Below are 13,589 nucleotides of genomic sequence, written 5' to 3' on the forward strand. Positions count from 1 at the left end.
GGCTCGAGGAGCCGTAGGGCCTACTTCGATTTCTTATGTTCTTGTAACTCCCCTGCTCTTCGAAATAATGACATGGGATCTTTTACGTTCAGTTGCAGACTGGACCGGTTTTTAATCGTTTTATCCAAAAAGATGACACCTCCGACAGTGCAACACTCCCTCAGCACTGCACTGGAGTGTTAGCTTAGATTTCTTTGTGCTCAAGTCCCTGGAGTGGGACTTGAACCCATAACCTTCTGACTCAGGAGGCGAGTGCGCTGCCCACTGAGCCACGGCTGACACTGGACAAGGAGAAACGCTATGTCGCCAACATTGTAACTTGTGAACAGACTTACTTTTTGTATCTCACAGCTGGATATTCCTTCAGCGTTTCACACAACGTCGCTATCTGTTCAGCCAAATCCTCCAACAGGGTGTTGCTGCTATTTGCTGTGTGGGAGCTGAAGAAGTGGTGGAATGAATCCGTAGAATCCAGCGAGAACACCTTATGGAAATCACACACACACACACACAGAACACACATCAGTCACTGGATTGAGCACAAACACAGAATACTCTCAATGTTTCCCTTAAACTGCACAGCTACGCAGCGGTCTGGAGGTGCAGCTGGCTCACAAATGGGGAAAGAAACGCGCTTGTGCGGCAATTTGAATGGACCCATTAAAGGGGCCGCTCACCCCGCACCCCGCGCCCCCCCCCCCACACAAAATTTAGAGGGAACATTGAATGCCATAGGCAAGGAGCCGGAAACACGGTGTTGGATTTTCCGATGGAGGCTTCTTAGGGTGCTAATTTTGCACCTGGAAATGGTTTGCGACGGCCAACAAATGTGTTTGCTGCGACCCGAGAGTAGAGCGGAGCGCTAGGGAGGCATTCTGCACCTCTTTTGGGGCACTAGGCTGGGCGAGCAACTGAAAATCCCGAGCTAAAGAGCCGGTTACAGAGTGTCCTGAGAGAGGCTTCCCTGGAGAAAAAAAATATATATCAGCACAAAAAACATTCCAATACATTGCTCACCCCAAATAAAGATAAAATCGCCCCCCGCACCCCCCCCCCCCCCAAAAAAAAAAAAAAAAACACACTTCACTCACAGTCAGTCTTTCCCTCACTACTGCCGGGACAGCTCTGACCGCCAGCTTTCTCAGGCGGGTTAGCTACGGGGTCAGGGCAAAACAAATTTCGAGATCCCGGGCGGTATCGCTGCAAAACCAGCACCAAATGTCCGCGGGCGAGCGCTGGAAGCTGCCCACCCGGGCAGGTAAGCATTTCCAGACCCTTTACCTCCTCTCCGGGGCGCTAACAGAGGAGCAAGCCAAACAAGAATCCAGCCCAAGGAGTTTTATTCAAGAAAAATGTGAAGCATGACAGGACATAACATTTGCAGCTTCTTTCAAATGGAAATGAAAGCAATAAAATTCCTTGCATTTGTACAGAACCTCACAGAAAACACATTAATTTTCACCGGATCTTATTTGAATAAAGATTATTACAGGAATGAAGCTGTTCAAGAAAATGAGATTAATCACGTCAAAGGGCACATGTTCACCACTTTCTTTTAAATATAAAAGAGGTTGCCGCAGGAGGCAGTTGTCTCTGTGGAGCTGCCACGTATCTATGGGTTAAACTACTCAACCCCAAAACGCTGGCATGCCTCATGGTCTCGAGAACATAGTTTCATTTATAGATATTGAAAAATGTTTTGTTTATTTATTTATTTGTTTGTTCACGGGACGTTTGCGTCGCCGGCAAGGCCAGCATTTATTGGTCCATCCCGAATTGTCCCTTGAGAAGGTGGTGGTGAGCCGCCTTATACAACTGAGTGTCTCGCTGGGTCATTTCAGAGGGCAGTTTAGAGTCCATCACATTGCTGTGGGTCTGGAGTCACTTATATCCCCAGACCGGGCAAGGACAGCAGATTTCCTTCCCTGAAAAGGACATGAGTGAACCACATGGGTTTTTACAATCCCAAAGTATAGTTAAAAATAAAGTTGAGAAACAAGTCAAATTGAAAATGTCTCACATTTAAAAGAACGGGTTATATTGTGAATAGGTTGTAGTCTCCCAAAATGTATTTTATAATGCTTTTTATTTTATTAGCACAATTTTGACAACCCTTTTAACTTCTGTTACAAAAGAAACTGAAAAGGCACTTCTTAATTAGAAAGCAATGCCAGTTTAAAAAAAAAAATGACCTTGAATTGAAAAGGCATTGGCATCATTAGTAAATGGTGAATGCCACTTATCCATGCTGTTTGCATCAGAAAGACTGCACAAGGTTAAAAAAAAGCATTATTAAAGCAGACATGCTGCAGTTACTCACTTGGGATTCAAGAGGGAGGAAGGATGCGTGGATTTCTTTGAGGGTTTTGACGACTTTCGTGCATCGTGACTTTCCAAGCTCGGTAAACAGCAACTCGGGGCAGGCTGAGAAGAGCATTGGGATTGAAAGCAAACCAACATACTGATCAATGCCCAACATAACTTTTTAGAATCAGCCATTAAAAAACGCAAACCAAGCACTAATGTTAATTTCTAGAAAATTGAAAAAAGTTGGGAAGTTATGCTAAACTTGTATCGAACCTTGGTTAGACCACACTTGGGAGTACTGCATACAGTTCTGGCCGCTACATTATAAAAAAGGATGTAGAGGCACTGGAGAGGGTGCAGAGAAGATTTACAAGGATGATACCAGAAATGCGAGGGTATACCCATCAGAAAAGAACAGGCTGGGTCTCTTTTCTCTTGAAAAAAGGCTGAGGAGTGACCTAATAGAGGTCTTTAAAATTATGAAAGGTTTTGATGGAGTGGATACAGAGAGAATGTTTCCACTTGTAGGGAAGAGCATAGAAGCCACCAATATAAGCAGCATGCCATTAGCTGTACAGCGCTTGGAGACGCCCAGTGGCTGTGAAAGGCGCCATCTAAATGCAAGTCTTTCTTTTATCACTACCGTACTCCCATATCCATTTATTATTTTTTTTTCCTATTAAATTCCCTTAAGAATCGTCTCTGCCACAACAGCCAGCCTTGGTAAGCATTCCTATTTACAATTTATAAATTATAATATAATATAAATTAAACTGGCATACATTTCTGGAACCTCAAAATCTTGCAGCAACATGGAAAACATGCATTTCCTTTCAAAAAAGGGCCAACTGTGTTTTAAAAAAAAAAAATTCTATAAAGACAGAGAGCAACATTGGGAATAGCACAAGTTGTCCCAGTACTCCAACATCAATACAGCAGTGATGAAAGACACCCCGCGACACACATTTCGAGTTGCTGCTTGCTCACATTCTGATTAGGGAAAGGAACGGAAACAGAACCTTTAACACTTACTGTCAATAAAGAAAACGTGAGCGGCTTTGTACATAAATGTTGGCGTGTCTTTGAAGTCATTAATCAGGGCTCGCACAGACTGGAAGAAAAAAAAAATATAGCACCCAGGACTAAAAGAAACCAGAAACATGAATATTTTGCTCATATTGTAACTTACAACCCCTGTACATAATAGGGAACAACTCCACTGTTGAACATGCAGCGGTAGGGCACCACAGTTTAGTGGTTATGGTACTAGACCAGTAACCCAGAGGATGCAAGTTTGATTTATCTTTCAGTTCAGAACCCAAGGTATTAAACTTGCCTTTTCCCTAAACAGATGTGGCCTGACCTGCGTATTTCCAGCATTTTGGGCTTTTATTTCAGAGCGGCAGCATTTGAAGTTTGCTCTTTTTACCTGTACTACAAGATAAATGATCTGCGAACTGGGACGGAAATAAAAAACGGGGCATGGGAGAAGAGGAAGTAACGGAAAGGGATCATTATATAGTCATAGGCAGTCCCTCGGAAACGAGGAAGACTTGCTGCCACTCCTGAAGTGAGTTCTTTGGTGGCTGAGCAGTCCATTACGACAGACTCGGTCACAGGTGGGACAGATAGTTGTTGAGGGGAGGGGAGGGTGGGACTGGTTTGCTGCACGCTCTTTCCGCTGCCTGCGCTTGATTTCTGCATTCTCTTGGCGTTGAGACGAGAGGTGCTCAGCACCCTCTTGTATGCTCTTCCTCCACTTAGGGCGGTCTTGGGCCAGGGACTCCTAGGTGTCAACAGAAAGGGAACAACAGGTAGAAATCACAAATCGGGAATGCAGACACCTCTTGGAGAGGAGATAATGAGTGGAGTGCCCGGCACGGCTCGTGACAGCCCAAAACTCTTGGGAGACTGAGATCGGTCACGGGAGGCACCTTATTTCTCAACTTGGCATCTCAAGAAGCCACTGAATCCGCCAGCACATCTGCCTACACCTCGCCACCATACACTTGGCCAAGATGTCACTCGCTCATTTAAAATAGAAATCAGTTGCAAGGTTTGCAATAAGACGTGTAGAGGCTTTCAGTCAGGCGATCAGGGGTTAAACCAAATACAAAAGAAAAATACTGCAGGTGGTGGAATCTGAAATTTAAAAAAAAACAGAAAATGCTGGAAATCTCAACGGGTCAGGCAGCATCTGTGGAGAGACAGAAACAGAGTTAACGGTTCAGAAATGTTAACTCTGGTTTCTCTCCACAGATGCTGCCTGACCCGCTGAGATTTCCAGCATTTGCTGTTTTTAAGATTAGGAGTTAAACCAAGTCTGGTTAAGCACTTACGAGGCATTTTTACATGGTTTATGGGACGCATGCAATATAAAAGAACCCAACCAACAGCAGAGGTCCCTGGCTTTGACCTCCCTTGGGAGACAGGGGACAGCGCTTGACCCAATCCGCACACTGCCTCCTGCTCCACACGTGGAAATGAAGGGCGACCCGAAGTACGGCCACGAGTCCCAGACCACGGAACACATTGCATCAACCTGCCCAGAGATCTGTTGCGGGAGGCAGCTCATTTCTCCACTCGGCATCTCAAGAAGCCGTTGAATAGGGAGCCAAAGTAGACATCCCATAATAAGCGCTTCCCGTTATACAAAAGTAGCAGTTTACATTGTTGCCTTGGCAGGGCTGGGTCTTGGGAGTGCAATGCCTCCCTTTCGCTCCCATTTTTATATTTGGTCGGGGATCTGGCCTCCTTCAGTACAACTAGATCCATGGAGGAAACAGTTCTACTGGAGGCAAATCCAGAGACCCAGAGAAAAAAAAAGAGGGTCTCCACTGCAACCAGAAGTTAGGGGGAGCAACTTTTTAAAATTATTCGTTCATGGGATGTGGGCGTCGCTGGCAAGGCCGGCATTTATTGCCCATCTCTAATTGCCCCTCGATAAGGTGGTGGTGAGCTGCCTTCTTGAACCGCTGCAGTCTGTGTGGTGATGGTGCTCCCACAGTGCTGTTAGGGAGGGCGTTCCAGGATTTTGACCCAGCCACGATGAAGGAACGGCAATATATTTCCAAGGGCAGGATGGTGTGTGACTTGGGAACACCACCACCTCCACGTTCCCCTCCATGTGCCGGCTGCTCTTGTCCTTCTGGGTGGTAGAGGTCACAGGTTTGGGAGGTGCTGCTGAAGAAGCCTTGGCAAGTTGCTGCAGTGCATCTTGTAGATCGTGGCTGCAGTGTGCACTGTGCGCCGGTGGTGGAAGGAGTGAATGTTGAAGGTGGTGGATGGGGTGCGGATCAAGCTGATTTGTCCCGGAAGGTGTTGAGCTTTGAGTGTTGTCCCACCTTGCACCCTCTGTAAACCTGAACTCATCGAAAACTCTGCTGCCCGTGTTCCAACACGCAAAAAGTCCCACTCACCATCGCCTCTGTGCTCGCTGACCCACACAGGCTCCCGATCTGGCAACAGCTAGATTTGAAAATTCACATCCTGGTTTTCAAATCCATGGCCTCACACCCTCCCTATCTCTGTAACTTCCTCCAGCCCCTACAAACCTCAGAGATCGCTGTGCTCCAATTCTGGACTCTTGCACCCCGCTGATTTTCTTCACCCCACCATTGGCAGCCATGCTTTCAGCTGCCTAAGCCAAAATCTCTGGAATTCCCTCACTAACTCTTCCTTTAAGATACTCCTCAAAACCTACCTCTTTGCTGTCCTAATAACTTATGTGGACCGGTGTCAAATTTTGTGAAGTGCCTTGAAACGTTTTACTACGCAAGCTTCGATATCGGCATTGCTGGTTGTAATGTATTTGCTATTGAGGACTAGTTGGTTTATTAGCAAAGGTTTATCAATCACAATACACGTTACTAGTTCATCCACCAGGCTCACAACCACCTGCCTCATTGTGGATTCAAATTTGTGGGGCATTGGAACAGGTTCTGGGGGAGGTGGGACCAGTACAAACTGGACGGTCTGCACTTGGGCAGGAACGGAACTAATGTCCTAGGGGGAGTGTTTGCTAGTGCTGTTGGTGAGGAGTTAACTTAATATGGCAGGGGAATGGGAACCAATACAGGGAGACAGAGGGAAACAAAAAGGAGACAAAAACAAAAAACAGAAAAGAGATGAGTAAAAATGGAAGGCAGAGAAACCAAAGGCAAGAAACAAAATGGGCCACTGAATATAAAACTAAAAATCATGGTTTAAAAACGAGGATGAAAACACTCTACCGAAATGCACGCAGCATTCGAAATAAAAGTAAATGAGTTGGCGGCACAAATCATTACAAATGGGTATGATTTGGTGGCCATTACAGAAACATGGTTGCAAGGTGGCCAAGACTGGGAATTAAACATACAGGGGTATCTGACGATTCAGGAAAGGAGGGAAAGGAGGTGGGGTAACTCTGTTAATAAAAGATGATATCAGTGCAGTTGTGAGGGATGATATTGGCTCCAATGAACAAAATGTTGAATCATTGTGGGTGGAGATTAGAGATAGTAAGGGGAAAAAGTCACTGGTCGGCATAGTTTATAGGCCCCCAAATAATAACTTCACGGTGGGGCGGGCAATAATCAAGGGAATAATGGAGGCATGTGAAAAAGGAACGACAGTAGTCATGGGGGATTTTAACCTACATATCGATTGGTCAAATCAAATCGCAGGGGGTAGCCTGGAGGAGGAATTCATAGAATGCATACGGGACTGTTTCTTAGAACAGTATGTAACAGAGCCTACAAGGGAGCAAGCCATCTTGGATCTGGTCCTGTGTAATGAGACAGGAAAAATAAACGGAATGAGTGATCACAATATGGTTGAATTTGTAATACAGATTGAGGATGAGGAAGTTGTATCAGAAATGAGGGTACTATGCTTAAACAAAGGGGATTACAGTGGGATGAGGGCAGAGTTGGCTAAAGTAGACTGGAAACAAGGACTAAACGGTGGCACAATTGAGGAACAGTGGAGGACTTTTAAGGAGCTCTTTCATAGTGCGCAAAAAAAATATATTCCAGTGAAAAAGAAGGGCGGCAAGAGAAGTGATAACCATCCGTGGATAACCAAGGAAATAAAGGAGAGTATCAAATTAAAAACCAATGCGCATAAGGTGGCCAAGGTTAGTGGGAAACTAGAAGATTGGGAAAATTTTAAGCGACAGCAAAGAATGACTAAAAAAGCAATAAAGAAAGGGAAGATAGATTACGAAAGTAAACTGGCGCAAAACATAAAAACAGATAGTAAAAGCTTTTAACGATATATAAAACGTAAGAGAGTGACTAAAGTAAATGTTGGTCCCTTATAAGATGAGGAGGGAGATTTAATAATGGGAAATGTGGAAATGGCTGAGACCTTAAACAATTATTTTGCTTCCGTCTTCACAGTGGAAGACACAAAAACAATGTCAAAATTTGCAGGCCACAGGAATGTGGGAAGGGAGGACCTTGAGACAATCACTATCACTAGGGGAGTAGTGCTGGACAGGCTAATGGGACTGAAGGTAGATAAGTCCCCTGGTCCTGATGAAATACATCCCAGGGTATTAAAAGAGATGGCTGAAGTTATAGCAGATGCATTCGTTATAATCTACCAAAATTCTCTGGACTCTGGGGAGATACCAGCGGATTGGAGAGCAGCTAATGTAACGCGCCTGTTTAAAAAAAGGGGGCAGGCAAAAGGCAGGTAACTATAGGCCGGTTAGTTTAACATCTGTAGTGGGGAAAATGCTTGAAACTATCATTAAGGAAGAAATAGCGGGACATCTGGATAGGAATAGTGCAATCAAGCAGACGCAGCATGGATTCATGAAAGGGAAATGATGTTTAACTAACTTACTGGAATTCTTTGAGGATATAACGAGCATGGTGAATAGAGGTGTACCGATGGATGTGGTGTATTTAGATTTCCAAAAGGCATTCGATAAGGTGCCACACAAAAGGTTACTACAGAAGATAAAGGTACGCGGAGTCAGAGGAAATGTATTAGCATGGATAGAGAATTGGCTGGCGAACAGAAAGCAGAGAGTCAGGATAAATGGGTCCTTTTCCGGTTGGAAATCAGTGGTTAGTGGTGTGCCACAGGGATCAGTGCTGGGACCACAACTGTTTACAATATACATAGATGACCTAGAAGAGGGGACAGAGTGTAGTGCAACAAAATTTGCAGATGACACTAAGATTAGTGGGAAAGCGGGTTGTGTAGAGGACTCAGAGAGGCTGCAAGGAGATTTGGATAGGTTAAGCGAATGGGCTAAGGTTTGGCAGATGGAATACAATGTCGGAAAGTGTGAGGTCATCCACCTTGGGGGGAAAAAAAAAAACAGTAAAAGGGAATATTATTTGAATGGGGAGAAATTACAACATGCTGTGGTGCAAAGGGACCTGGGGGTCCTTGTGCATGAATCCCAAAAGGTTAGTTTGCAGGTGCAGCAGATAATCAGGAAGGCAAATGGAATATTGGCCTTCATTGCGAAAGGGATGGAGTACAAAAGCAGGGAGGTCTTGCTGCAACTGTATAGGGTATTGGTGAGGCCGCACCTGGAGTACTGCGTGCAGTTTTGGTCACCTTACTTAAGGAAGGATATACTAGCTTTGGAAGGAGTACAGAGACGATTCACTAGGCTGATTCCAGAAATGAGGGGGTTACCTTATGATGATAGATTGAGTAGACTGGGTCTTTACTCCTTGGAGTTCAGAAGGATGAGGGGTGATCTTATAGAAACATTTAAAATCATGAAAGGGATAGACAAGATAGAGACAGAGAGGTTGTTTCCATTGGTGGGGGAGACTAGAACTAGGGGGCACAGCCTCAAAATACAGAGGAGCCAATTTAAAACCGAGTTGAGAAAAAATTTCTTCTCCCAGAGGGTTGTGAATCTGTGGAATTCTCTGCCCAAGGAAGTAGTTGAGGCTAGCTCATTGAATGTTTTCAAGTCAAAGATAGATAGATTTTTAACCAATAAGGGAATTAAGGGTTACGGGGAGAGGGCGGGTAAGTGGAGCTGAGTCCACGACCAGATTAGCCATGACCTTATTGAATGGCGGACAGGCTCGAGGGGCTAGATGGCCTACTCCTGTTCCTAATTCTTATGTTCTTATGGATGATCTCAACCCACTGGCCGGGGTTTTATGGCGTCTTGTGAACATCATGTGACTGGCTAAGCCACTCACAATAAAACAGCTCTATTGTGAGCATACTGACAGATGCATACACGATACATTGGTGGGGCTATGGAATTCCCCCACAATATAAATAGGGCAGGTTCTACAGCAGCAGCAGCAGCCACCCCCAATGCAAGCAGAACCTGAATAGTTTCAGTACAAATTAAACCTAATATTAGATGCAGTCAATCTGGTTACTAGGAGACCAGTGTGGCATTCCTTCAATTGGGGTGGAGTTGCATTCTTGGGCAACGCAGGAGATATGCATTGCAATAGATCTATGCCACACCCAGGTGTCAAAGTGAAGATTACCGAACACATTGACAAACACACAACCATAATGGGCCCAGTGGCGGGACTGAAAACAGTGTCTGTACTTGCAATTTGCACTCAGCACATGCCTTTTCTGATGGTGTGATCAAATAGATGGCTTCCAGACTGGGAATTGGCTCCCGCCGCTTGTGGATATCTTCAACAACTGGAACAAAAAGATCAATGTGGTAAACAGGGCTTCAAGCATTGCTGAGTGTTAATTAACACTGCAGTACACAGAAGACAGACATGTTAACCTGCTGCTCAAAAAAATATTGTGCAAGTTGAAAATACCCTGTACAATAGGGTGACCATATTTTCTAAACCAATTCTAGGGACACACAGGGTGGGAGCACAGCAAAGTAGCTAGGATGGAAATTGTAGGTTGTGCAACGTAAAAACATAATTTTTTTTAGCAGTCGATGTGTTTGACAGTTGCATGTATACACTACAAATGCAAAACAAGTAGGCATATAATTACCCCGGATGCGGTGTCAACACTGCTGAAGCGCATTCAGATACAGTTTATAAATAATATGACACTGTTCAGTCCATTGACCAGAAACTATGATTATGTTTAACAGGTTCTATATATGTATTCCTGAAAAACCTAGGCCGACACTCCAGTGCAGTGTTGAGGGAGTGCTGTGCTGTTGGCCGTGCAGTTTCCCGGATGAGACGTTAAACAGAGGTCCCGGGTGGACGTAAAAGATCCCGTAGCACTATTTTGAAGAAGAGCAGGGGAGTTATCCCTGGTGTCCTGGCCTTATATTTAACCCTCAATCAACAGAACAAAAACAGATTATCTGCTGGTTTCCGCCCCCGGTGAGCCTCTTAATGAATTTGCGGTTGGGGTGCTAAAAGCGGTTGGTAACCTCTTATGCTCCCATTAACGCCTCTGCTGGCCGCTAACTGAGGCGTTAGACAACCGAAAATACAGTGCAAAGTCTTACACTGCACTCCTAAGCCTGCAGCAATCTTGCTTTCACTCTCCTTTCATCTTTCCCACCACAATTGCTCTCTATCTATCCAGCACCACTGGCTCACCGGGACTGTTTTTTATAAAATGAGAAATTCATTTTTTTTTTAAAAAGGGGGATTGCATGTGACGGCTTGCCACAAGGCACGGAAACATGTCTAGAACATATGAATGGGATGCTTGCCTTATAATCAGGACCACTGGCTTACGGTGACTGAATAACTAACTAGATGGTTATTACATGGGATTCTGGTATTTGTAAACCAGCATTCCACGATTCCTGCCGTGAATTCCTTGATACGGTCATTTCATTACCGGTTACACAGATGCTAATAATGCTTTTCACAACACACAAAGAAACATTCTGCACCAGGACAGCATGTCTTTTTGTCTCACAGAAGCTTGCAGACGCATCACAGGCCGGCTGCTCTACTCACTTGAACTACATCGCCATGTTTATCTTGCAATGTAAAAGACGGAAAACGAAATGCCTAACACGAGCTTCTCCTGCGGAGGTATTTCCAAACTTATATTGGAGACTCCTCTACAGTTCCAGGGACTCCCGAAGCGGCCCATGACTACAGGAGTTTCTTTTCCAATCCAGGGGTCTGTACGTTCTACATTTCATTCGTCTACAGCATCCCCGCCATTATCCCTTCCCCCCCGCCCCAGAATTCAAACAATGGCTCTGTCGAAGCTCAGCTTTACTTACTGGTTATGCCTTCCGCCATGATGTCCGACATCTTGCAGCAGGACGACAAGATCTTCATGCTCAGGTGATCCACAAGCAGCACCTAGTAAAAGGGTTGACACAAGGTCACGTCAAATAGAATTTTTATACTGTACTGTAGGTTTGTGAAATCTGGGTGAAGGACCAAAGCTGAGAGAGTGGAGTTGGAGAGAAAACAAAAATCAAAAAGTAATGTTAGGTGATGCCAAAATTGGGTGTTAAAAACTAAATTTTTTTTTTTTTTTTTTTTGAGTTCAGGACAATGGGTCATGGGCAATGTTCCCTGTAATTTTTATTTTTGGGCCGCACGACCCTTTTAAAATACCGCTGTTTGAAAAGCTGGCAGGCTGGCTACGCAGGACCCCTGGAGGGGCCGTGCAGCTTACGGGAACATTGGGCTTGGCTTCAAACTGGCAAAGGACAAAATAGATATCATGCATCAGTTTAGACCGGGATTCATTTTTGGAATGATTTTCTGCGTAGGGTAGCAATGGAAAGCATCTAATGTTTTTATCATTAGTATGCTGCATTACTCCAAAATGTTTATTATCCTTTAACAAAAGGAGTTCTTAACATTAGTTTTTAATCATACTTTCAACTAATTTAATGACACTGTCTGCCCTGCTGGCCCAACTCAACTGCGAAGACATTTTCTGAGGTGACCTTGCCTACATCATTTCATATATTACAAGCGACACTAAGTTCCATTAACTCTTTTGTCCCTGTCTGGGCTGTAAAGATTCAGCTTCTTCCTTCTTTCCGAACAAGCTGCTGATCTTGCAGTGTTTGAAAATGACCACCAGCGCATGCGTGAGGAATCAAAGTGAACTCCAAACACCAAGATCAGCGAGGTCATTTGATCCACTTAGTTTATTCTCCCAATAAAACCTAGAGTCCTTACCACCCTACACAGATTACTATTCCAAAAATTAATCACTGTGTATACTGCTTCATATTTATTTTGCTCCTTGCTAGTTTGTACCCATGTCCCATTGTCCTACACTTAGAAAGCTCAACTTAAAGTGTTATGGATTTAACTTTTCTATTCCACTCCGAATTTAACAAACCTCTATCAGTCCCCTCTCATTTATCTCCTCCCAAGACTGAAAAGTTTGAGGTTTTCTTGCATATCCTCATTATTTAGACTGGTGGCACTAGAGTTTAGGGTGGGGGTGGGGGAGACTTCCCTGAGCCACTTCCTAGGGTCGGAGGCTTCCTTTGTAACATGATCAGAACACACTACAATTTCAGTGGTATTGCCTCAGACATAGAACTCTATTGACCTAGTAGTATAGGTCACAAAAGGATGGTATTCAGGTACAGCAAGTGATCAGGAAGGCCAATGGAATCTTGACCTTTATTGCAAAGGGGATGGAGTATAAAAGCAGGGAAGTCTTGCTACAGCTATACAGGCTATTGGTGAGGCCACACCTGGAATACTGCATGCAGTTTTGGCTTCCATATTTATGAAATGATATACTTGCTTTGGAGGTAGTTCAGAGAAGGTTCACTAGGTTGATCCCAGGGATGAGGGGGTTGACTTATGAGGAAAGGTTGAGTAGATTGGGCCAATACACATTGGAATTCAGAAGAATGAGAGGTGATCTTATCGAAACGTATAAGATTATGAGGGGGCTCGACAAGGTGGATGCAGAGAGGATGTTTCCACTAGTGGGGGGGGGGGGGGGGAAAAGAGACTAGAACTAGAGGGCATGATCTTAGAATAAGGGGCTGCCATTTAGAACGGAGATGAGGAGAAATTTCTTCTGAAGGTTGTGAATCTGTGGAATTTGCTGCCTCAGAGAGCCGTTGGAGCTGGGACATTAAATAAATTTAAGACAGAAATAGACAGTTTCTTAAACGATATGGGGAGCGGGCAGGGAAGTGGACCCGAGTCCTTGATCAGATCAGCCATGATCTTATTGAATGGCGGAGCAGGCTCGAGGGGCCATATGGCCTCTTATTTCTTATGTTCTTATTATCGCCTTACCGAGTACTGTCTGCATTGATTGGTAAGCCAAGTACACAGTCAATTGCAGATCTTACAGCTCACCTGCCTAGTTCAAAACAATTTATTGAATGTGTGTTTCTCATTCTTTCT

General features: G+C 44.5%; 1 protein-coding gene across 1 annotated transcript in view; it reads right to left on the bottom strand.

Moving 5' to 3' along the window:
• stxbp2 (syntaxin binding protein 2) overlaps positions 1 to 13,589 on the bottom strand; it is an 82,741-nt gene that overhangs the window by 35,007 nt on the left and 34,145 nt on the right. The window contains exons 3-7 of the mRNA XM_070867252.1: positions 11,471 to 11,552; positions 9,869 to 9,945; positions 3,340 to 3,418; positions 2,321 to 2,424; positions 336 to 484 (exon numbers count right to left, since the gene is read on the bottom strand). Of these exons, the coding sequence (XP_070723353.1) occupies positions 336 to 484; positions 2,321 to 2,424; positions 3,340 to 3,418; positions 9,869 to 9,945; positions 11,471 to 11,552 (491 nt within the window). The remainder of the gene's footprint in view (positions 1 to 335; positions 485 to 2,320; positions 2,425 to 3,339; positions 3,419 to 9,868; positions 9,946 to 11,470; positions 11,553 to 13,589) is intronic.

This window comes from Pristiophorus japonicus, chromosome 24, assembly GCF_044704955.1.
Source record: "Pristiophorus japonicus isolate sPriJap1 chromosome 24, sPriJap1.hap1, whole genome shotgun sequence".
Classification (NCBI taxonomy): Eukaryota; Metazoa; Chordata; class Chondrichthyes; family Pristiophoridae; genus Pristiophorus; species Pristiophorus japonicus.